The sequence below is a fragment of the Aythya fuligula genome, chromosome 1, assembly GCF_009819795.1.
Source record: "Aythya fuligula isolate bAytFul2 chromosome 1, bAytFul2.pri, whole genome shotgun sequence".
In the NCBI taxonomy this organism is placed as follows: Eukaryota; Metazoa; Chordata; class Aves; order Anseriformes; family Anatidae; genus Aythya; species Aythya fuligula.
This window is the reverse complement of record NC_045559.1, coordinates 44,724,549-44,750,075: the sequence shown is the minus strand read 5'-3', so window position 1 is coordinate 44,750,075 and position 25,527 is coordinate 44,724,549. Positions and strand designations below refer to the sequence as shown.

At 47.7% G+C, this 25,527-nt stretch overlaps 1 protein-coding gene across 1 annotated transcript; it reads left to right on the top strand.

Moving 5' to 3' along the window:
- On the top strand, positions 1 to 19,964 carry LOC116499136 (solute carrier family 23 member 1-like). Its single transcript, XM_032203772.1, has 12 exons — positions 1 to 149; positions 3,475 to 3,621; positions 4,988 to 5,145; positions 8,157 to 8,316; positions 9,754 to 9,935; positions 12,244 to 12,364; positions 12,696 to 12,852; positions 13,037 to 13,290; positions 16,240 to 16,404; positions 17,133 to 17,241; positions 18,150 to 18,245; positions 19,405 to 19,964. The coding sequence occupies exons 1-12, from the start codon at positions 96 to 98 to the stop codon at positions 19,671 to 19,673; spliced, it is 1,872 nt and encodes a 623-aa protein (XP_032059663.1). The 5' UTR covers positions 1 to 95; the 3' UTR covers positions 19,674 to 19,964.
- The last annotated feature ends 5,563 nt before the right edge of the window (positions 19,965 to 25,527 follow it).

Sequence of the window (25,527 nt, the reverse complement as noted above, 5' to 3'; positions counted from 1 at the left end):
GGCTGTATTGACCGGGACGAGTGGCAATTTGGGAGGTTTCCTTCTTTTTACTCCTCTTTCTTTTTCAAGGCAGTCGGTGAAGAAAAGTGGAAGGCATGACCCCCTCCTCAGACAGAGAGCTCAACGGGCTAGATAACCCCAGCTTTGTGGTGAGTCTGCTCTTCTCTGACGGGTAATTCTTGCATAAATTGGTGTGCTCCCTGCAAATGGAGGAGAAAGGGAAAGTCAGGGGGGTTGGACTGGATGCTGGCATGCTTGTGTGTGGTGAAGGTCTGTCTCAGCTCTTTTATCGGCAGGAATTTGCGGAATGATAGCCTAACTAAAGCCTGCTGCTGCTGCAGACTCAGTGCAGTTTCTGCTCTCTGGTGCCCTTCTCACTTCTTTTCTCTCCATTATTTCTAAAAGGATGGAGTAGGTGAATGGCAGTGCAAGTATATCTATAATGAAAAGGAAGAGAGCTGGTGGTTCCTGGTGCCGGTGTCCCCGGGTAGAGGCATTTATATATTAACTAGTAGAATTACAAAACAAATTTAGCCTGCTGAAGAATGTGTTTCTTTGTCTTCTGGATCTATTTCTAGTGAGGTAAACTGTTGTAGACGTGGGTGAAAAAGGGTTTGGGGAGTCAGCAAGGGAAAACACCCTGTAGATTTATAGTGGGATAGTATAAGCTGTAAATGATGTGTGAATTCAGAGGTATGCAGTGCACAGGAAATACTGGGGGGCTATAACAGAACCACAGGGCAAGGACTTGGGGCACAGCAGCCCCATTCCTATCTCATGGCAGAGGTTGCCTCCATTAGAAACAAGGAAAGCTGCTTATATCCTGACAGCAAGGGTCTAAGAGTGGGGTCCTGCAACTGTCCCACACCTTGGTACAGACCACCCAGCTGGGGGACTTTGGAGGAGTCATTTAATCTCCTGGTGTCCGAGTCTCCCATTTCTCAAATAACTTTTGGAGAGCTTGCTGTGAGCAGTGGAGGTGGAGTGCTGTGTGTGTAGCTGCAGGCAGAGCCTCAGGGCAATGCAGAGGCTTGCTTTCACTATCGTTAATGATCTCCATTTCTACCTATTCTCCCATAAAGCAGATCAGGCTGTGACTGCCTGAAGTTTGAACTACCACTGTCTTCTGCCTGTGGTTCTAGCAGTTTGGTTTCTGACCACCTTCCTGATGCAGCACGCAAAGGGCATCTTCAGCCCCTGGCCCCAGGGGAGCAGCCAGGCTGAGAACCGCCAGGAGCAGCTACAGCAGCTCCTGCAAGGGCCTGTCCCTGCCCCAGACTGCTCCTGCCTCTTCCTCCTCCCAGTGCCTCAGCATCACGGGATGGCTGAGGCTGGCAGGGCCCTCTGCAGACCACCTGCTCCAACCCCTGCTCAAGCAGGGTGACCCAGAGCAGGCTGTCCAGGACCACGTCCAGGTGGTTTTTGAAGATCTCCACAGAGGGAAAGAATAAAAACTTTCTGGGCAGCCTGTGCCAGCGCTCCATCACCCACACAGTGAAGAAGTGCTTCCTGATGTTCAGGTGGAACCTTCTGTGCTCCAGTTTGTGCCCATCACCTTTTGTTTACTCAGACATTGTCTCCTGTCCTGCCTTGTCCTGTTATCTCTGCTTCATCTGTCTCCCGTTGAGCCCTGCTTGCTCCCCTCCAGCTCCCAGGGAAGGCCAGGCACTCGTGATGATCATGCGAGGCTGTTACTGGCACAGGCTCTGCCCGGCTGCCCTGTGCCTCCTGGCTAACATGGGAAAAGTTGCAGTGAAAGGAAAGGAGCTTACTGCTGTCCGCCTAGCTTAGGATTCGTCTACCCGTGGTGTTATTCGGGAGTAGCTGTCCCCAAATAACTCCCTGCATGAGCAGTCTTAAATACCTTGCTGTACTTTGTGTTAAACCACAGCTCAGAACAGGCCCTCCTGTTCTGAAATGAAAATGCCTCCATAGGGAGTTATTGAGGAACGCCTTTTGCTCTTGAAGTTCATGCCTGAGCTCAGTTTGAATTAACCCTGCCCTCACCTATCTGTTTTGAAGGATGTGTGATGACCCCAGCCTGCCTTGGCTGGATAAATACACCGTGTTTTAGAACGTATCAGATAGCACATTTCTAACAGCATGATCTTAAATGGGGCAGCCACAGGTCTTGCAAACTTGGAGATTTCAAACGATTGATGCTGTCCTGCAGGGTTAATTGGCCACATCTGCTAATGTACAACTGAATGTAAGATTAATTTTAAGTTCCCGTTCCCTGACCATAGTGTTAGCTCCAGCAGTAGGTAAGCCACGAGCATACACCCTGCTTTGCTGGGCCTTTCAGAGTCCTTATATTCTGGCAGGACTTGAAGGACAAAAGAAAAGAAGAGGAAGAAGAAGTTCGGTGCTAACAGAGTGGTTGAGTTTCTCCTGACAGCAGGTTTGTTTGCCTTGTGAGTGTGTGCACATGGCTTTGTGTGCATGCACAGGTGGGATGTGTGTGTAGTTGTGCATGGGGTGTCTGTGTGTGTGCACGTGTATGCACAGAGGTGAGGGTGAGGTGGAAGGAGAAGCAGAAAATTGGGGGCATTTACTCAGCTTAAAAACCGAGGCAACTGAAGCAAAGCAATATTTTGCTTTCCTTGGCAAAGCACATCTCTGCACAAACAAACCCTGTGAGGCGTACAGCTCCCTGGGGAGCCCTGGGGCTTCTGGCTGCCTGCGGGGGGATCCAAGCCTTCCTGGGGAGCTGTTCTAGACCCATCACCTCCCCGAGGCCCCGTGTCCCCAGGTCATTTCCCCATCCCCGGTGCTGCCCCTTACTCAGCAGCACAGGGTGCCATCCCCGTGGCAGACAGCCAAGCTGGGTAGCACCTGGTAGCCCCTGCTGGGGATGAGGTCTCCACCCAGCTTCTGCCAGCTGGCTCCTTTGAAACAGACACTGGGACACCATGGTCTTCGGTTTCGCCTGGTTCCTCCGTTTTAGAGAGGTGTCCTGGGTTATATCCAGCACAGGTGTGCTTATGGAGGCAGAACACTTGTAAGGGCATGTGTGAGATCAGGAAAATAAGATTTAAGAGAAGGAAATGAATACAAAAAAGGCTTCCACTCTGTAATGGGTCAAATTGCTTCAAGGTATTTTATCAAAAGAGATGTTTGAGTGGGCCGGAGAAAATGGGACAGTGCAAGATTCATGTGTTAATCCACTGCACACTCCTTCTTGCTTCTGGTCACAGTTTCTCCATTCTTAGCAAGGCATTAATGATACTAACATGCTTTGTCCCAATGTCTTTTTGAGGCTGACATGCCCCCAGATGTTTCTCCTGGACTAGACGTGTATATAAGCATATAAACAACTTCCCTATGTGTTTTTACCTCTGTTTTAATTTCCCCTCAGTTGCTCTTCTTTCTTCTAGCCTTGTTGAAAGCTACATACATGGGTTTGCCACACGACATGGAGCGTGGCTGCAGGAGAGGCAGCTGTGGCTAACGAAGGGTCTCTCTGTTTACCAGGGCGAAGATGGGAGCCACCACTGCTCCTTGCCGGATCCTGCTGCCTGTGGCCCAGGGGAAATCGAAGTCAAGGGCCGTGACGAGAAGCTAGCCTACACCATCACAGATGTGCCCCCCTGGTACCTGTGCATCCTGTTGGGCATTCAGGTGTGACAGGGATGCAGGCAGAAGGTGGGGGGATGGAAGGTTAACAGTTGTTCAGACGGTTTATGGGGGCAAAACCCAAATTTGGGAGTGCTTTACGTTCTCCAGGTGTGACTGGAGCTGTTCTGGGCTGGATCTTGGTGGACTTCTGGTCCTTCCCATGGCTGCCTGAGCACTGATTGCTATCCTTTTGCCGGCAGCTGCACCCTGCCCCGTGAAGTGCAGATGGAAGGCAGAGTGACAGGACCAGAGCCAAATAGCTAATAAGAACAGGTCAGATACCTCTGCTGAAGCCGGTCTAAAGACGTGGCTAAAGACGTGTGAGCTTCTGCCTTACCACTGCAGTAAAAGCTAACCAGAGGAAGCAGGAGAAGGGTCTACACTGCTTTGGCCACTCCATGCCCAGGTGTGTTAAATGCCTCAGTGCCACACAAAGCCACCGGGTGCGGAGCCTCAGAAAAAAGAGATCTCAGAGTGATTAAGGAAATGACAGACTGTGCTTGGAGCTTGGAGGACATCTTGTACTTTGTTTCCTTCAAAGGTCATCTCAGAGTTAGAATGTATAAAAACAAGATTTTATGAACACACCTGAGTCATAATTTTAATAAAGCATGCCTCTAATGAGCACGGTGAGTTTCTGAGTGCCACCAATTCTACCACTGTCATCCTGTACTATGAGTAAGAACTAGGAATTGCTACTAGCTGAAGTAACCTGACCTTGTCCATTGTTCACCACAAATAAGGTTAATATTTAAAGTGAAAATAAATCTGAACAATTATTTGTACATTTAGTTATTAAGCAAAGGTCATCATTGAAAATATCTCTTTGACTCTTCTGAAAAACAGTGCCTGATTTTTCTATTCTTTGGTGTCCATTTTTTAAGACTATTTGTAATTGCACTGTGTGAGAAAAGCAGTTGATAGCAAAGAATGGACAACTCTGATTTGCTAACTTTTTATGTTATCAGTTGTGGTGCAAATGAAATGAATAGAGACATTTGCACTCACCTCACCGGATCCCTTCCTTGGGAAGTCCTCTACTTCCTGGAACAGCATCCCCAGCAGCTTTGTTTGCAGGGCTGGGGATAAACTGTTTGCATCTGGCAGCAATCTGGGGGATTCAGAGGACTACAAAATGTCCTTGGGCATGGAAAGTGGGAGAAGTCTGTGGGAGTGGATTGCGGTTCTTGTAGGTACTTTGGAACCGCCCTTAACAGAACATTAAAGTTGTCAAAAAAGAGAATGGGTGGTGCTAGTGTCACCCAAACACAAAAGTGCTAGGTACTTTCAGACTTCCCTCAGCAACACAGTAATTATATATTGCCAGTTCTGTGTCCTTCTTCACCCAGTCTTTCTCTGTGGCTCCTAGCATTTCCTGACAGCCATGGGAGGTCTCGTAGCCATCCCGCTGATCCTCTCCAGAGAGCTTTGCCTCCAGCATGACCTGCTCACCCAGAGCCACCTGATCAGCACCATCTTCTTTGTCTCAGGCATTTGCACCCTGCTGCAAGTCCTCTTTGGAGTCAGGTAGGCCAAAGGCAAGAAATAGGATATGCAAGAAAATTTATAGATGCGATTACTACGTGCTCAGCAACCAGCTTGCTGTAGAGTTTATCTATTAACAAGGGTCATTTGCTACCCTTGGGCAGTCAGGACACATGCCAAAGTGTACTGCAATTGCTGTACCTGACAGTTTTGTGTGGCTACCTCACTGTTTGACATCTGCATCTCCTGGAAATTGATGCACCTCTCATTGGGCTCATAAGGTATTGGCCATGATAAATAATAAAATATTAAAAGATTCAGTAAGCTGTATCTGCCTCTTCCTTATCAGGGATCCTCCAGCTGCAGCAGGTCCCTTTTGATCTCATTCTGGGACACAGAGTCCTTGAGGAACTCTAGGGCAGGGGATGATTGGGAGAAATGGGAGCCCATCTGCCACCTTTAGGGACACAGAGAGGAGCAAAAGCCACACATTCTTTGGCTTTCAAATCTGAATGACCTGGTTAAAAGTCTTCTACCAGCAAATCACAAAATGTTTTTTTACACTTCCTGTATCTTTCCCCAGGGCAACTTTTCCATCTCTGTCTGTCATAAGAAATGGCTGTAGATGACACCATCCCCAGAAGTGGCCCCACCAAAAAGAGTCTATCTGGTTCTTCTGAGTTTGATTAAATTCAGGTTAGGGTACGTGGTCAAAGTGGGAGCCATTCTGGTGATTCAGACCGGAGTCCTCCCAGGCCATCCCCAAGATGACCATTGCCAGCCCCGATTGTAAGGCATGAGCACATTCCCTGTCAGAAGGGTGGACTCAGCTGGAGGAGGGATGGTAATCAAACCAAGCCTGGGGAAAGACTTGGAAGCACTTTTTTTTCCCCCCTCCTTTTACTGCTTTCTCAAAGCCTTTAGTAGCTGATAACCACGAGTCACCAACAGGACAGGAAAAACAGTAAATACAAGGTTAAGGGGATGCTTCTTCCTGGAAAACATCAGTGTTACTGTCCGAGGCCCTGGGGAACCCTCAGCTAAGTGCTCTGCATAGCTCATGGTGACCATATTTAAGAAAGACTGATTTAGAGAAGAAGTGAGAAGAGGTACAGAGACGACCCATTAACATGTTATGGGGAAGGGAGACAGCTCATCTCGTAAAGGCAACATGAGTGAGATTGGTTGGTTTAGCTTTGCCAAATGGTGGCTCAGAGGGTCTGGCTGCAGCCTACAACTAGTCTGGGAGGGAAGAGGGGGCATCAGGCAAGAAGAAACAATTACAGCTAAAAGCTACTGCTGGCACATGAATAAAGAGATAGGAACTGGCCATGGAAAAGGGGACATTCCTTCCAAGAGTGAGTGCAATTTGGCAGCAGCCCTGCTGAAGCAATAGCCAGGGGAAAACCCCAACCCACTGTAACCTGCAGCTGTGTGAAAAAACATGAAAAAGCAGTGATGGGTCACTAGAGAAACTACCCTAGCAGCTCCTGAGGAGACACAGGTCACTTGTCGTTATGGTGAGCCCCCTTAGTAGATGCTTGGGCATCCTACAGTGATGATCAGAGCATAACGTCTTCACTAAAGCTGCAGCTTTCCATCTTGTAAACCCTGCTGCAAAAAACTCCATCTGCCCCATATGCATCACCTCAGTACCCCATCTTGCCTTTAGTCATAGGATCATAGAATCACAGAATGGTTTGGGTTGGAAGGGACCTTAAAGCCCATCTAGTTCCAAATCCCTGCCATGGGCAGGGGTGCCGCCCACTAGATCAGGTTGACCAGAGCCTTGTCTAGCCTGACCTCAAACACCTGCAGGGATGAGGCATCCACAGCTTCTCTGTGCAGCTTGTGCCACAGTTCCAATTAGCCCACCCACACCAGCACCAGCTGTGTAACAGCTTCAGGGGCAATGCACCAGGAACTCAGGAGCTAAAGGGCTATTGTTAATTCAACAGTGGTGGTGCTGGGCCTTCCGTGACTTTTGCTTATTTGTTTGTTTTTGCCTTGCCCAGCAAAATTCTTTGAAGGCTACAACATATTTGGATGGATGCCATAAATAAGTAATCCATGGATGACTGATGTGCAAATATAACTTACTGGTTAAGTTCTACCAGTGCTCCGGTTATACATGGCATGACTATTTGCAGTGGTATAAACATCTGTTTTAGGTGACAGAGGAGTTGTGCTCTTACAGCTTTGCCACCTTTCATTTTCCTGTGCTTTCTGGTGAATGGTGGAAATGCTTCTGGTCCAGGGAAATTTGTGCCCTGCAAAAGCATTCATGTGGATTGCTGCCCTGCTGCTTTTCTGAGCAGGTGCCACAAGAGTTTCTGGGGCAAGGAGAGGTTGCTCTGGGAGCTGCTCCTAGGGATGCTTCCTGAGCAAATGAAGCCAAAGTGCCTTGGGGGTTCCTCTTGGCTTGTTCCAAGCTCACTGCCATGTCCATTCTGTTCTAGTGTAAGTGGAAATGGGGCAGATGGGTTAGCTTTAAAAACAGTCTAGTAAAAGCTAAGTCACAATTTCCAGTGACCCCAGCCTGAGGATGGTTATGGAGTGGCAGCAGCCAGCGTATATTTGTGGTTGTGGTTTTAAGCTAGTTGTGAAGAAAAATGAGGCATCTTAAGTGAACAGAGAAAACAACTGGATATTGGTGGGATTTGGGCCTAGGTCAATGCCAAACTTTTCTTCAGAGTCTCACCATCTTTCTTCCTTGTTCTTCTCTCCTCCTCCAACTTGTTCTTTTGGCTGTTGTTTTAGCACATGCACGTAGTCACACCTTAGGAGGACAATTTTTCCGTAAAGAAGAGTTTGACTCCAGAGCCAATGTGCCTTTCCATCGTGGCTGTTGCTCTTAAGTACAATGGACAGCAATTCCCAAGCATTGTCAGTGATAGAGACTTGCCAGAACAATTCAAAAGACATGGCCAGTGGCCATGAGCAGACTGATTTTCTTTTTTTTTCAAATTATTTTGCTTTTCTGTCTCTCACCCTTACGGAACTGAGATTCCAGCATTCTCACTTGTCAACTTTTCCCTCTGTTCTCCTTCCAGGTTGCCTATTATTCAAGGAGGGACTTTTGCATTCCTGACCCCCACCCTGGCCATGCTGTCTCTCCCCAAATGGAAGTGCCCTGCTTGGACGCAGAACGCCACGCTCGTGAATGCCTCTTCACCAGAGTTCATTGAAGTCTGGCAGACACGGATGCGAGAGGTATATTGCATTTTCAGTGGCACCTCTTCTTTATTAAGGCTGTTTGCTTTCAGAAAAGCACCTCAGCATGGTAGGGACATCAGTGCTGGGAATGCTCCATCAACAGTGGACCTCACTCTGTTACAGCTTTCCTGGTGTTTTCATAAAATGGAATCACAGAATGATTTGGGTTGGAAGTAACTTTAAGGATCACCTGATTCCAACCCCCTGCCATGGGCAGGGACACCTCCCACCAGACCAGGCTGCCCAAAGCCCCCTCCAGCCTGGCCTTGAGCACCTCCAGGGATGGGGCATCCACAGCTTCTCTGGGCAGTCTGTGCCAGGGCCTCACCACCCTCTGAGTGAAGAATTTCTTCCTAATATCTACTTTAAATCTTCCTGAGGAAGATGTTTCTAATGAAGGGACCTTGTCTGTTCACATGAAACCTAGTAAAAGAGATGGAAGGGCAGAACTTACTGTAAATATTACAGTAAAATGTGTTCTTGGGTAGTCAAAAGAGAGGAGGAAGGGTCAGAGATCTCATTGTCTTATCTTATATCTATTGCCATTTCAGGGTAAGTGACTAAATTTGCCTCTGTCAATCTACACCAGGGTGCTTTGCAAAGTATTTGGGAATTGTAAGCTCACAAAGTATTTGCTGTGCAGAGCAGCATACCATCCCTACTGATATGTATAAAACCTGTTCTGTCATAAGGACGCTGCTATCTTTCCTTTCAGGCTGGGTGCTTCATCCCCAGCCCTCTGTGTTTCTTTTCCCTTTGGAGTTGGGATGAAAGAAGGTGCTCAGCACAGCAGGGGATTCAGCCTGGGTTTATCATCAAATCTGCAAAGGCAGAGAGCAGCCTCACCCTAGAGTCCCCTAGCTGGAGGCTAGGGAACAGCAAATGGCTTTTCAGGACAGATCACTGGCTACTTAAACAGTGATTGTCAAACACAGAAAAGTTCAAGGTGATAATTGTGTCCCTGGAGGGAAACTGATAGAAAAAAGAGAGGCTGTCATGACCCTCCTGTCCTACAAGAGTGCTGAAACTTCCCAAGCCCTTCCCAGCTGGGAGGTGAGAGGAGGCTGTGTCTCTACTCCCACTTTCAGAGCAAGAGCTTTTTTCCTGCATTTTGGGGGAGCAGAAAGAGGGTGCAGGGAAGCTGCTGCATGCTTGGATGGTGCAAAGGACAGGCAGGAGGAGTCTCTGGAATAAATTAGCCCTGGTGAGGACTAAATCCCTCAGCCAAGGTGGGAATTGATGTACTGGTACTTTGGTGGTCCTTCACCGCATGTCCTACTCAGCTGAGCCATGCTGTAACCAGCAGGATGGCCTCTGAACTGGTCCATCTGTGGAGTCCGAGCCTGGCTCTCACACTGGTTTGGCACTGACCTAAAAAAAGGCTTAACAGCTGGAGCTCCATTCACCCTCTGCTCTCTTTCTTCATTTTTCCAGGTACAAGGAGCTATCATGGTAGCTTCCTGCTTTCAAATCTTAGTTGGATTTTCTGGCCTGATTGGATTTTTGATCAGATTCATCGGGCCCCTGACAATTGCCCCCACCATCTCCTTGGTTGCACTACCTCTCTTTGACTCAGCTGGAGAGGATGCTGGGCAGCACTGGGGCATAGCCTTCATGTAAGTCTCACTTCCCCTTGTGAAAACTGGGTGTACACAAACCACCTACCTCAAATTTTAAACCAGGGGTTACAGCTGGTAGTAGGTTTCTCCTGAGTTCAAGGTTTATTTGTTGAGCATTAACATCCAGCAGGCTTGTGCAAGACACCAGCATGGTGTAGTTACCTCCCAAAGAACTTAGAGACCTCAGCAACACCAGCAACAAAGCAAAACCAAAAATTGATTTAAAAGCATCTGATATAATGAAAACCCGAAGTTCATAGGTCAATAGAGAAACAAGTCTTTCCTGTGAGTCATTGCTGAGGGCCTCTCTGTTGTATTTGTCTATCTATGCACACTATCTTACACACCCATTACTTAAATTAAAAAGATATTTCTAAAACAACAAAGTTGAGCACCCAGGGTTAGGTATTCCTCGAGTTAGAATAGCTGCTGCTTCTTGGCTTGTTTTCACAAGAGGAAGAATTGTTTTCTCCACAGAGGGCCTTTGGGAAATGTCCGCGTTGTGTGTATGTGGCTTTGCACCGTTAAGAGCTTTCTTTCAAGGCTATCTGTGTGTGTGCCTTTGTGCATGAGTGTACAAGTATGCTTGGTGGCAGAAGTTTGTTGGTACTTCAGAAACAATTTCAAAAAAAAGGTCCACTGCACGGTTCGCCTGCAGGTTTAGCACTTTCAGATCTATAATACAGAGTTAAGCTCAGGCTAACATATAGCAGCAGCAGATTCTTACCCACTGTAAGGACTCCCAATGGTTTGCTAGTGCCTTCAGAGCTGCCTTTGGTGACTCAGGGGTCAGGTCTGAATGCAGCCCTGGGAAGGCAACGTATTGTTGTAGGGTCATGATCCAGCCCCAGACTGGGCTTCTGCTCCCAGCTCCACTTCTGGCACTACTGGTTCTGTTCTGCCTGCCCACACCTACACTCTCAGGCCCCAAATGCTACCTCTCTTCTCCACCTCCAGTTCCTCACCTCACTGATCTCTTCCACCAGCACACCATAAGACCCCAAACCCTTCCTGTCTCCCTGCTCTCCAGCTTCCTCTTCAGCATTGTTCTGTTCCCTGATCCCAGTCCTTTCATGACTCAGACTCCTTTGCCCCAACCCGATCATTGTGCTCTGAGCCATGTGGGTTGTGTCCTCTTTTGCTGCCTCCTCCATTCTCCATTGGTGCTGTTAGGGAAAGGGAGAAGGAGATGGTGGAGATGGCAGAAGACATGAGCCCTGTGCTCTCAGCCCTGCTGTCCAGCCCCCACCACATCCCGGAGCCCCCATAATGGGCAATGCCCACTGTTGCCTTGAGAAACTGGGTTAGCGTGTGCTCACTTGCTCACATGGTGATGGTACATACACAGTTCATCACTTGGCAAGGCCCAGACATATTCCTGAAAAAAAGCTCCCGATCTTTACAGCCTGCAAATGCTAAAGTCACAGATGTTTATGCCGAGTACCTGGGACGAATGATCGTTGTTACAGATCATACTTGAGCAGAGGTTTGTGAGAAAGAGCAATATGTATCTCCCCAGAGGACAAATCTTACTAAACCTCAAATCTCTGCTGTGGGTCACAGGCAGACCTTACCACTGCTCAAGGCAAAATGACCTTCTCAACACAGGCTATACTATGCCTATTTCCTGATCATCACTCTTCTAAATAGGTTTAGGATATATTTCTTCAGAAATATTTGGCCTGAGGCAGATGTTTTCCATGGAAATTTTCATCCCGAATGGGTAAAGTTAGGCAGAATTATAAGCAGCTGAAAATAGCATCCGTTAATGGAATGTGTCAGGCAACCTGAATAATAAGCAGTGACACCTACCAAAGATAGACGAGTGCTCTGCAGTGATTCATCAGGGTGCTGAGCCCCTTTGTGCAAATGCACAAAACATGCACTGATGCAGCCGGTCTGGGCTCTGCAGCTTTAGAAACCAGGAAAGGGAAACTGGTTCCCCCTCCGACGTTCTGTGTCCAGTCACTCAGTGAGTGCTTTGAATTATGACTGGTAACCTTTGGCTGTATGCTGTGGTGCATCTTTGTGCAGCTCTGCACTGCTGCTGCCAAGAGGTTCAGTCCCACTTGAGGGATGGGAGAGAGGCTGCACCTCGTGGCCACCAGAACAAGCCCTTGGTAGAGCATGTCCAAAAGCTCATTCTGCCCCAACCTTGCTGGAGCCACCCTCCGGTGCTGAGAGCCTGTTTATGAGGTCCTCTGGAGTCCTGGGTCTTTGGGTAGCCAGTCCTTCAGTTAATGTGGGGACAGGTGGGCAGCTGGGCACCCATTTTGTCTCATGGTCTGGTTTTCCCTCCTCCCAGGACTATATTTTTCATAGTTCTGTTCTCTCAGTACCTGAAGGACATCCCCGTACCACTGCCGTCGTACCAGAGAGGCAAGAAGTGCCACTTCTCCCCTGTCTACCTCTTCCAGATCTTCCCGGTATGTTCGGGTTCCTGGTCACCAGTCTGGCGTGGCGGAGGGACCAGCCTCACCCAGCCCAGACTGCTGGGGCTGTTCCCACTCGCTTCAAGGGGACTGAACACTTCCTGCCACAGGCTATGCTGCGAGGGGGCAGCGGGGAGAAGGTTCCCACCGCCCTGCTCATGGGGTGGAAGGGAGGGCTGGGACCCTTGCTGTGCTGTCCCTCTCCCTCCATCCCACGTGCACGCACACACATGCATGGGGAAGGGGTTGGACTCATCCCAGACCCTGCCCGACCTCACCAGCGATGCAGGTGTGCCCTAACCAGCCTGCTGACTGTGACGGGCAGGTGCTGTTGGGGCTGTCCCTGAGCTGGCTGCTCTGCTATGTGCTGACGGTGACCGACGTCCTCCCTGGGGACCCCACCGCCTATGGCTACCTGGCACGGACAGACACACGTGGGGACGTTTTGTCTCGGGCTCCCTGGTTCCGGATCCCTTACCCAGGTACCACAGCGTGACCCCGCAACCCTCTCCCCCATCTCTCGCTGCTGCTCCCTGCCTGGTTCATGGCCACCACGGGGAGATGAAGTGCCAAAAATGAGGCAAATACCCACAAATACCCTTATCATTTTTTCCCCTCAGTAGATTTCAGAGCAAACTGAGCCTGAACCGAGCTCTGTATTTGCAGGCCAGTGGGGAGTGCCAACTGTCAGCTTGGCTGGGATATTCGGCATCCTCGCGGGGGTGATCTCCTCCATGCTGGAGTCCATGGGGGATTACTACGCCTGCGCCCGCCTGTCTGGCGCCCCGCCACCGCCGAAGCACGCCATCAACCGCGGGATCGGGGTGGAGGGCATCGGCTGCCTCCTGGCCGGGGCCTGGGGAACGGGGAACGGCACCACGTCCTACAGCGAGAACGTGGGGGCCCTGGGCATCACCAAGGTGAGCCTTGTACGGTGCGGTGACTGTGGTGCTCTCGGCCTCCTGCAGCTCCTCCCCGGTGTGTTTATGGGTGTGTTGTGTGTAGGGGGATAGACTGGAGCTGGGAAGCGACCTTAGCCCATCTCTGCAGGGACTGCCTCCCGAAAATGTGCCTGCTGCCTACCTCAGGGTGCTGCCAATCACATAGCACAGGTTGTCGTTCCCTCTTTCATTGCTCATAGTCTGTGTGGGAGAAGTACAAGCTGCCATTACTTGTGGCTCCTGGCTTAGGCTCCTGTAAGACTAAAGGGCAGTATGTTACTGACCTACTCTGAAATGTCCTAAGGACTGGATTTATCAAAGACTATCTGTCTACCTACCTGTCTGTCTGTCTGTCTGTCTATCCATCTTCCTTTAGATATCTTTAAAGAGGAAAGGATAAAATGTGGTGCCAACTCCTTTATGTTTTTACTTCCACATAAAGTTTTGTGAATTCCTTGAGTATCTCTTATAAGAGATACTTATATCCTTATATTGCTCTTATAAGGAAAACAAATTTCCAGAGATAGATAAGCTTTAACAATCAGATCATAGATTTTCACTAAGATTTACAGCTAGAGGATGGGTACATCCAGCAACCACTTGAAAACATTTTAAAATAATTGTCAAACAAGCTATGTCATGTCAGCAGAGCCGTGAGTCTGTAAATGAATGCAGAAGTTGACTTATGGCTCCCACTCTATGTTATTAGTTATTTCACTGGATTTTATAAACTTCAGTCACAATAACCATTTTTACAGTGTTTGACCTTGTCACCATGGGGTTGGTGCATACTGACCATACACCTGAGCCTGGTCTTTCATGACACGTGGGGTTTGCTGATGTGATGATAATGCAGAAGTGATCAAACCCATAATTATTGGATTATAGGACAAGCCTTCTCCCCGTGTACCCCAAGCCCTTCAGACAGACATGCCATCCATGCTGATTCAGCAGAGAGAGTTCCCTTAGATCCCACCTCTGCTCACCTTGTGACTTAAGAAACCATCTCAGTCTTAAATCCGACTCTGACTGGGATAGGTGGTGATGCTGAGAGCACAAGGCAGATTCCATTTCATTTGGTTTTTACATGGGAAATATATTTTTCCATCACAAAAAGAAACACAAGGGACTCGTTTCCTTTGCTTAAACACAGGTGTCCAGCACCACCTGAGATGTGTTTGGATATTTCAGATATACACAGGGGCTGTCAGGTAAGGCAAAAGAGAAGCTGCCAAAAACTGCCAAGATCCAACAACTTAAATGGCACCAGACACCTGTGTTTAAGCTACTGGATCAAGCCCAACATGCCAGTACTGAGCTCTCACATCCAGAAAATAAGAGGACGATTTTAAGGAGGGGTAAAGATCTCAGAATCACCATATATGTAGCAGAGAACTGCGGTTTCTCCAATCTTAAGAAGGAGAACCAATTTTCTTGTTTTCCTGACATAATTGAAACAAACTCGAATCTAGAGGCTTTAGAAGCAGATGCTCCCAGTTGTGGTATCAGTGGATTAGTTAATTTGCCTTTAAGGCCAACTCCATATATTGGGTAATTTGACATTTCACAATTTTGGCAATTTAAGAATCTGAAGCTTTATTCTAATCCTGGAACAAATAGCTCTTCTGGCTTTTATTAAATTACTGTTTTGATGGTAATGGTGTCCCAAGGTTTTAAGCCAAGGAATATAAAAAGTGCACCTGAAGGCAATGCATGATTTTATTTTGAAACTCCCCACCAAATCTCATTCATTTATCTTTCACAATTAAGTAACACTTAGTATTTCGTAAATATGTGCCTTTAAAGTATTTTTAAAGATATTTAAAAAGAGACACTACTAGTTACTGGGAATGTTTCTGTTGAAAGCATTTGTAAAATGCCCTTGAAAGAAAAGTGACATTCTTCAGATATTTCAATGGAAGGATTAAAATAATTAATTGAATTATAAATTGTTTGCAGAGGATTACAGAATTTCTCAGCCTAAGACTTGAAAACTGTAAATCTTAACGTGATTCTTTAAGCTGTCCAAGTTTTTGTGTGGCTAGGCCTATCTTGAATTGAAAGTCTAATAAATATTGCTGCTTTTCTGTTTAATTTCTGCAATCTGTAAATGTCTCTTTCATCCCTTTGTTTGGCAGATGCTCTCTTTCTTCCCTATTCACATACTCTAACAGCTCTGAATGAAAGGCATGGCTCTGTGCTTCATCCTCTCTTAGCTGTAGTGCCAGACTAAGAATTGACCCCCTGGCTCTTCCCAGGGAAAAAATGAGAGCGAGCTGCTTTTATTGAAGCTAGATGGGTAGGGGGCAGACCAAGAGACTTCCCCACTTCTGTAGATGACCATGGAAAGGATCTATTAGATCCAAGAGCTCAGGATGGAAGCAACCAGCGTGGCCAGCTCTTCTCTCCCACATTTTGTCCCCTGGGAATGGTGCAGGACATCTAGTTGAAAGCCATTTTTGGATAGAAATCTAACCCCTGGTGGAAGCGTTGTCCAGTGAATTAATTGGGTGATTGCAGCGCCAGCCTGGGGGTATGCCAGGACATTTCTGGGCCGAAGCGAGAGCAAAGCGGTGTGAGGGAATTACTGTGCTCTGAAATTATTAATAAGCTTTTTGTTTCACAGCAAAATGTTTAAGTCCTGGCAGCAGTAAGGAAGATAACATAAAGTACACAGGTGGGGATCCCTGATTGTTCTCGGAGTGCCCATTATGGTAAACATTTCCTAGTCTGCAGCTACAGGGACTTTCCACACGGTGAGAACTTCCCAGCTCACCGGTGGCTGTGTCCAAACCTTGGCACAGAAGGCAACACCAAGTACTTCGGTCAGAGGCGCAAGCCCTGCCTGGCAGCTCTGCACTGACTGGCACTGCCACCCCCTGCCTTGCTGTGCCAGCCCACGACTGCCTCCTCTTCCTCTTGCCCCAGGTTGGGAGCCGCATGGTGATCGTTGCCGGTGCCTGCACCATGCTCCTCAGCGGCGTCTTTGGGAAAGTCGGGGCGATGTTTGCCAGCATACCCACCCCTGTCATCGGAGGCATGTTCCTCGTGATGTTTGGCATTATCACGGCAGTGGGGATTTCCAATCTGCAGGTATCAGCTGTGTGCATGCTGTTTCATCCCTAGGGTAGATGACTTTGGCTCCAGGCCAGATTCTTACCAGCCTAAGTCAGACGTAGCTGTGCTGCGGCAAATGCAAACATTTGTACTGGCAGTTCCTCGGGTGAACATGAGGGCACACGCACACAGAGGCTAAATCACAGACAGGTTCCTGGTTGGGAAAGGGCTTGCCATCAACTGGGGCAGCAGGATGACTAATGCCCCAGTAGTGCCAGGGCTGCTCGTTCCAGTAACATGGTTTATCTCAAGGCAGCTCTTACCAGCAAGGGAGGCATTTCTGCCACTGCTCCTATAGATGATTTTTCTCCATGTCCTATAGTAATGTGTATTTAGGGGACAGCCCTTCGACTAGGGGGCACAAGCCGGGCAGAAGGCTTCAGTAGAAGGGTTCAATTTCCAACTCTTCCAGCAGTTTGCTCAGTGCTGATGGCTGAATCACAGCTTTTCCCAGCATCTCAGCTGGAGATCATGGAGTGCTTTGCCATCTGACTGCATCTGCCCTATAAAAATGCTAGTGTATGCCATACACAGTTTTGAAAGCGTTTGCTAATTTTGGTTCAGCTCTAAGCAGAGCTTCCTGTTCTAACACCTGTCATTGGGTTTGTGTGTACATCTGAGCATGGCTCACTAACACAACAGCAATCCCCGGGTTTTGGTAATTCCAAATGGCAAATAGTAATGTATACAATTTCTCTGTGCAGTACACGGATATGAACTCCTCCAGAAACATCTTTATATTTGGATTCTCTGTATTTGCTGGCCTCACAGTTCCCAACTGGGCAAACAAAAATAGCGCACGGCTAGAAACAGGTAAGAAGTGATAGTACATTGTTATTTTAGAAACATTTTCTGTAGCACAGAACTGAAGCAAAGACTGATCCAGAGAATTTTTTTAAATGCATTTTTTTTCCATACAAATCTCTGAAAGCTGTGCTTTGACTGTTGACTGTTGCTTTCTCGGAGTGCTGTTCTTGTCCTCTGGTCTGAAACACAGCTCTGCTGTGGAAATACCAGTGACTGCACCTTGACAGATTCTTGTTGGGCTAAGCACTGCTGATCCAAGTTCACTGTGCTGAGATTTCTGGTCCTCCAACAGTTGCTCCTTCCCTGTGTCTCATGTGATTCATATCTTTGTCACAAAGGCTATAGTGTCATCTCTTAAGAGCCCACCCATCCTAGATGGGCTGTTGAAAAGGCTGGGACCACAGATCTCATGCTCTCTGGACTGTAAGATACTCCATATCACTGGGCTGTTTTTCTTGTGTGCATTAGCCCTCACAGAGAGACATCACACCTAATTAATTGTGGTGAAATCCCATGCTAATTTTCCCAATATTTCTTTGGGAACTGCAGCTCATATTTTTGTAGGGAACTGCTTGGCATTATGTCATGGAGATTCAGAACCTTTTTGGAGTAGAAGAAGGATTTTGGGGGGTTAGTGCTGTGATCTGCACTGTAAATAGGCTCTTAACTTATTTCTGAGTCATCTGCTGCTCACTTGCAGCTGGGTCAGTGAATAATTATGCAGAATAAAATGATAGGTTTGAAACTGGCAGTGAGGTCTACTTCCCTCCCAATGCCAAATCTCAGGCTCTCCTTTGGGATTTGCAAGTCTTGCCTAAACAACCATGCAGCTTGCAGCCTCTTGGCACCGGCTGTGTTGCTGGTTGAATATGTATCTCTTTGCACCACTATCCAGAGCTTTGTTTTTCTGCTAGGTATCATCCAGCTGGACCAGGTGATCCAGGTGCTGCTTACCACTGGCATGTTTGTGGGTGGACTGCTGGGGTTTATCCTGGATAACACCATTCCAGGTAGGATTTGCTGAAATGAGCTACGCTGCTTGTTCAAGCCTGCCCTAGCATTCGTTTCCTAGCATTTTTTGTCTTCATTACCACTGCTCTATGGGTAAGAGTTGTGATAGCAACCATGAAACACCACGTCACTGAACTCCTCCTGGAGACGGGTGAGGAACAGGAGAGACAGGGAGCCCATCAATGCAATGGTCTCTGGTTGCAAAAAGGCAGCCTATAAGAAAATGACTTGTTTTTCAAGATTGACACAGTTTAAGGAAACGTTTATTTAGGAAAATGTCTTTTATGGAAAATGCTAGCCTACAGTCATGTTGAAAGGAGAGAGAAAGGCAACCGTGGGGAAACTGGAATAAATATTTCTTCCCTAGTTCTAGGCAATGTGCTAAAGTGTGCCTGCTTATGAGAGCTGCTGAAATTGAGGCTGAATTTCTATCACAGCAAGGGAAAGCAGCAGGAAAGGCTGATGACCAAAGTTAGGATACAGGACCTGCAGTTGGCCCTCACAGTCAGCAAAGACCCTATGATTTTCATCAAGCTCAGGGGGGAATAGTGTAAGAATTAGAGAGGAAAATATCAGTTCTGATGCAAAAACAGAATAGGAAGGGCACTCTGTTAACCAGGCTCTTTTACTGACTCGAATTACTGAAAAGCCAATATCCTTTTGGCTCATTAATTTTATTGTACCCTTGATCTTCAGCTCCTCCGGGCACAATTTACAGAATTTACAGGTGTGTTCACTCCCTTTCCCAAGAGGGACTCAGCTGCTGCAACAATTACAGGCAGTTAGTAATTGCTAGCTAAACCTTATTCCCTCACCCCACAGTATCTGAGCAGTTAACACCCCACCTTGTTTTTCTAGCACTTTTTGATGCCCCTTGAACAGTTCTTGCATCCCCCATGGTCTGTGAAAACCTAAAAAAGCAGTGGAGAAGACTGCTTACCTGGAAGCCATTGCAGGAAGATGGGTATTGTCTAGCAGCTCATTAGCTGATTTTTGTGAAGACCTTTGGAGCGAGAAAGGTTTAAGTGCGAGGGATTTGTATGTTCTAGTGGGTCTGCTGGGATTTGAGAGCTGGGTGTGGAGTGCACAAGGTAGTTGCTTGTCCAGAACACCCATTTCAGTGGTAAAAACACAAGCATCTTACTTTTGCTTTCACAGGAACACTGGAGGAGCGGGGACTCCTGGCATGGAAGCATAGCCACAAGGGAGAGGCGGGCAACTCTGAGCTCATTTCCAAGGTCTATGATCTTCCATTTGGCATAGGCACCAAATACTGTGCTGTCTCTTGGTTTCGGTATCTCCCAGCTTGCCCCAAAAGACTACCTGGCAGCAAGAAAATGGATGAACTGAAGGCTGCTGGACAAGAAAGCAGTGATAAAGCAAGCTCAGAAAGAGACTCGGAGATAGGTGCTGATACGAGGATATAAGCACCAGGCCTGAAGGTGAACTTGTCTCTCAAGCAGAGGTCTGAAAAGTGTGTCTGCTGCTCCCATCATCTGAACATCAACTGGCATCTCTTAGTGGCTGAAGCAAGAGAATGACAATGTCTTTCTCTTCCTAGCTCTGCCCCCAATGCCACTGGTGACCTCAAGGGAATCATTTTTCTCTACCCTACTCCTGCCTGCCCACCTCTAGGAAGAACATAACTCTGCTTTGGGAAAGCCCAAAAAATGCCTGGAAAGGCTGCTCACTTTCCTTCCCTGCACTGATCCTCGGGACCCTGAGGAACAGCTGTTAAGCTGGAGCAAAGCTCTTCCTTTCCCCGGCCTGGCTGCTCACTGGAACACAGGAGAAGACATCCCTGATGTGGGCCCTCTGCCACTCTCAGGCATCCTTTGGGCTGAGGCTTATCACCTTCACCTTAAAAATCTTTAATGGCAATGCTCACCTCTCAGACTTAAACCTCTTTCTGGCCAAAGGGGAGAAGTAGGCACCTCTAGGTGATTCACCTCATTCCTGTGATACTTTAAATTCAGTCAAATGAACGCTGCTAGAAGAGAGGCATCTAAGTTTAATGGGATGAATTGTCTTTTGACAGTGCCTCTCCATCCCTAGCCAGCAGAGGGAATCTGCAGACCTTACTTAGGTTGTTGATCTGTTGACAATAACCAGTGTCACCGAAAGGAATCCCACCTGGGTGCTGGGAGCAAGCTCAGGGGACCAGCTTCCTTGGAGCACCAAAGAGATGAAGGAATCTCCACCACAGATGAAGGAGAAAACTCTTCTGCTTGTAATCTGAGGTACTTCTGCTACTGCTATGGTCCACGTGTCCCCACCATACCTGTTTGGTTTGGAGATTGTGTGGTGACAACCATGTCTCTGGAAAAGTCTGCAGATTCTTGCTGCTTCCCACTGTCAGCAGAAACAGCCTTAACCTGTTGATATGTGACTGCACATGCACGTAATATCATTGCTGTAACAAGCTTGTGTTTCCTGCATTGGGATTTATACTTAGATATTTTTGGGGAAAATAAATAAAATATAGAACACACAATTGTATTTCCCAGGGTGATTGCCATAGCAAGTGGCAGGCAGTATACAAAGAACCACAGGGTGACTTGGGTTGGAAGGGGCCTCTAGAGGACATCTGGCCCAACCCTTCCTCTTTGCCCAGGTGGCAGAAGGCTGTGTCCAGTCAGGCTATGGATGGATGAAGAGCCACAGCCTCGCTGGGCAGCTTCTTCCAGTGCTTGACCACCCTCATAGTGAAAAATATTTTCCCTCATGTCTAACTGGAATTTCCATTGCCTCAACTTGTGTCTGCTGCCTCTTGGCACAGATACCCTCTCAGAAAAGTCTGACCCCATCTTCTCTGTACCCTCCACTGTGATATGATATCCCCTTTAGTGATATGTTCTTTTACTGGTAAGGGGCAATGCTTTGCTCAGGGATGTGGTGGAGTCACCATCCCTGGGGGTATTTAAGAGCTGTGTGGATGTGGTGCCTGGGGACATGTTTTAGAGGTGGACTTGGTAGTGCTAGGTGATGGCTGGACTTTATGATCTTAAGGGTCTTTTCCAACCTAAATGATTCTATCATTCTATATCGGTATCTTCACTTTGGGAGTGAAGGAAGTCTGAGTAGACCAATCTATTGCGTACGTTGGGGTCTGAAAGGTGGAAACAATATGGTACAGACAGGTTGATGTTACTGGCAGGTTAGAGTGCCTCCATTCAGGATTGTGGTTGTATGTCTTTGAGAGGAAAAATGATTAGCACATTTAGATACATCAGATCCAGATTTTACAGAGGTGATTAGTCCTACACATCTCAGCTCTGGTATCATCTTCATCCTCCGCAATTCTGCCCACTCCTCTAAACTGGCAGCCTGTACTTCCAGGGGACCTAGCACATAAACCTACAGTCTTACACATCATAACTCTTCAACTTGTGCTGGAGCACACGTGTGGAAGTGAGCTGTTAGGCTTTTGGCTTCTCCTTGTAAGGTATGTTAGAATCTTGCCAAATGCCAGAGGTTTGTATTTGCTTTATACTTACTCGAGACATTTATTTATTTATGTAAGATAGGTTTCCTATAAAAATGACTCAGAATCACAGAATGATTTGTATGGGAGGGACCTTAAAGCCCACCCAGTTCCAACCCCCTGCCATGGGCAGGGACACCTACCGCCAGACCAGGTTGCCCCATCCAGCCTGGCCTTGAGCACCTCCAGGGATGGGGCAGCCACAGCTTCTCTGGGCAGCTTGTGCCAGGACTTCACCACCCTCTGAGTGAAGAACTTCTTCCTAACATCTAATCTAAATTTGCCCACTTTTACTGGCTTTTACCCTCTTTTAATGGCTTTAAACAAGCCATTACCCCTTGTCCCATCACTGCACTCCCTGACAGTCCCTCCCCAGCTTTCCTGTAAGCCCCTTTAGGCCCTGCCAGGCCGCTGTCAGGTCTCTCCGGGGCCTTCTCTTCTCCAGGCTGAACAACCCCAACTCCCTCGGCCTGTCTTTGTAGGAGAGGTGCTCCAGCCCTCTGATCATCTTTGTGGCCCTCCTCTGGACTTTTTCTAACACTTCTGTGTCCTTGTGCTCGCCCCAGCGCTGAACACAGGGCTCCGGGTGGGGTCTCACAAGAGTGGAGTGGAGGGGGAGAACCACCTCCCTCAGCGCCCTGTCCCTGCTGCTTTTGATGCAGCCCAGGATGCAGCTGGCTTTCTGGGCACAGTGCTGGCTCATGTTGAGCTTCTCATCAACCAACACCCTCGAGTCCTCTCCTCTGGGCTGCTCTCAATCCATTCTCTACCCATCCTATATTTGCGCTTGGGATTGCCCCAGCCCAGGTGCAGGACCTTGCACTTGGCCTTGTTGAAACTCACAAGGCTCGCACAGAACCACCTCTCAAGCCTGTCCGGGTACCTCAGGATGGCCTCCCTTCCCCAGAGTCTTCAATTGGCATTTTTTTTTTTTTTTTTTTTTGTAAGGCTCCTTCATTACAGCGCACCCTGAAGCCCAGGAGGTGCAGAGCACTGCAGGGGGAGCGCACTGGTCCAGAGCAACTGTGCCTAGAGCTGCTGAGGCTTGAGGCAGTTTTCAGAAGCTGGTTATGTCCCTATTTCAAGCTCAGGCTAATAATTGCCCTTTAAAATCCCCCACTGGTGTGTTTGTTGTATGTTTTGGTTTTGTTTTTGCCTCAGGGAGACATTTCTAAATTACAAAATGAAGCAGACAGAGGTTAGGCTGCAGGGCCACCACTCCTCCCCAGCTGCATGTGGCCACTTGAGGTTTGGCAGCAGCTTTGGCTCTGCAGTGCAGTGACACAGCTTCTGTTTATTTGCTCCTTAATGAAAATAAATGGAGATCAGAGGATCCTCAAATGTAGAGCTGAACACCTGAAGGCTGTTCTGGATTGTCTGGGGAACAGCGAGCTACCTGCCACCTCTATTACCCTTTGCACCTGATGAGTCCCAAGTGCCGCACGACGAGCTTGGTTCAGGCAGGTGTGGGGTCACCCAGCTTGTCACCCTGCCTGCAGCTTCACAGAGGTGTGCACAGCTAATTGCCAAGCCCAGGCAGACGCTCCTGCTGTTCTGGCTGAAGAGCTGGTGATGAGCACTGGCTTGTACCTAATTGCACTGGCTCTAGAACAGCTAATTAGAGGCTCGTTTCCACACCTAACAACATAGCCAGGCAGTAGGTCTGCTCTGTGTTATAGCCACTGTGTTGTAATGTGTAGGAGCTGCCATGCTACAGCAGAGCTGTACAGAACCTCTGCAGTGGCCTCACTCCCATGGCTGCTTTTATGTCTGCCACTCCTGTGTTCCAGCTGCCCTCCTGCCTCAAACTTCTCCCCTCCTTCCCCAGTAGCCTGCTAGCTTTTTCCAGATTTTTCGTAAAAAGTTTCCTCAAGACCAACCAGTGAGCAGTGAAGGAAGTGGTGCTAGCACACAGGTAGCAATAACATGCTAACATGGTCATGTCACAGGATGTACTGCAGTAAGGTGCTCATCATACTCTCCTTCACATCATAAACACCTCCCACACAGCTTGCTACCATTTGGAATAGTTATTTCCTAGTTTCACACTACCCCAACACACCTGTTGTTTCACATTCATGTTCAGCCCATCTTAACCTAAAATCCTCCAGGTAAAGCACCAGCAGCTCTCCCTTGTGATGATCAAGGGAATGCATCTGCATAGTATATGGTGACTACTTCAAATTGTCTCCCCTGTTACGAAGCAGGCTGAAAGTCAAATGAAAATGAAATATTTCAGCTGTTTAACTACCGTCCTGGACTGGCCTTCAAAAGGGTGGGGATTGAGGGCTAATAAAGGCTGTTAATCCTTTAACATTAGCTACTCACATGGCTCTCCATGTACAAGCCAGTTTTGCCAAGTCTGACCTCAAGTGATGCAGTAATTAAGGTGGACATAGTAAAAGGCTCATTCCTGTAACAAAACCGACCAAATGTCATATGGCAAATGGATCTGGAGATGACAGGAGTCTTTAAAATCTGAAAGAGATGCTTTAAGCTGTAAAAACAGTAGATTCAACCCTGAGAAAAACTAACCTATTTTCCCCCCAATCTAAATAATAAGAAAGCACATGTAGAACATTTAATGTAAACCCTTGTGCATCTGCGTCTTGTCCTCTTTCCTTTAGGAAAGAATGATTTGACCTCAGATTAACCAGCATGCGTCCCAAAACTCAGACTGCACAGGGCAATATATGCTTGATATTTAGGAATGAGAAGGAGAGGAGGAGGATGGAGAGTCAGCACTGCCTAAGGCACCAAGGCAGTGACAACCTGTACACATGAAGCACGCCAGACAGGTGATGGAAAGGTGAGGTCATGCTCTGCAGAATTCAGAGCTTTTAAACCCAAGCAGGATGTGCGAGGTAGGGCCCCCCCTCACAGAATAGCCCAGCAAACGTCCACCTGGGAGTGCTACCACAGCCTCAGCCAGACTGACGGGACGTGCTCCAGAGGAGTTATCACCCCTTGCACTTTGGCACCGATCTTCACATGACTGCGTGAACACAGCTGTGTGCATCCCAGCATACGCAGGAGGCAGTGCTGGGACACAGCCCAGCCCTCTTGGATTCAGCCCCAAATCCTGGCTGCTGCAGACTGATGAATACCTCAGCATACCAGCTTTATCCTGAATTTTAAAACCAACTTTTAGCCTTTCTGTTTGTAATGACTGTTAGCATGTCCTCAGCATAACCACTACACTTTGAGCCTGCAGAGAGCTGCTACTGACAGCTCAGAGACGTGACTGATCTTATTGACTGATCTTATTTATTTTCACAGCATTTTTAATTCCAAGGCACCACGCGAGCAGCAGTACTCATCAAGAACTGAGATGTGTCAGGGGGCTTTACTCTCTCTGCGTTTTAAACACTTCACAGAAAAAAATAAGCCAAAGTTTACTGCTGTGCCTGCATCTCTCTGGGAAATTTGGGAGTGTGTGGCCACTGCTGTTGTCCTCATAAAGAGATGGAAGAGCCCCATTTCACTCTCTGCAAAGAAATTCCTCTTTCATTGCCAGCCCAAGATGAAAAATAGTAGAGGAAAGTAATCATTGCCAGGATGCTGGGAGGCACTTCGTGAGTTTTGCAGGTCACACCCTGAGATACATAGGTTGCCAGTGATGTGTCCTCTCTGCATCTCTTCCACAGCCTATGCTAGGCAAGGTCACTGAACATTACACGCCTGAAGTGTAGTTGTGAGGTGAGGTTAACCATTAAAAAGCCACAGACAAAAATATTCCTTAAGATTTTATAAATGTTTAAAACCTGGAACTTTTAAAAGTATAAATTGCTCAACCG

What these genes read in the sequence shown, in the direction of transcription:
- LOC116499136 (XM_032203772.1), top strand. Translation starts at nt 96, where the DNA reads ATGACCCCCTCCTCAGACAGAGAGCTCAACGGGCTAGATAACCCCAGC. An exon ending in CACTGGGGCATAGCCTTCAT is followed by an intron (nt 9,936 to 12,243) that starts GTAAGTCTCACT and finishes CCCTCCTCCCAG; the next exon opens with GACTATATTTTTCATAGTTC. An exon ending in GTTCCGGATCCCTTACCCAG is followed by an intron (nt 12,853 to 13,036) that starts GTACCACAGCGT and finishes CTGTATTTGCAG; the next exon opens with GCCAGTGGGGAGTGCCAACT.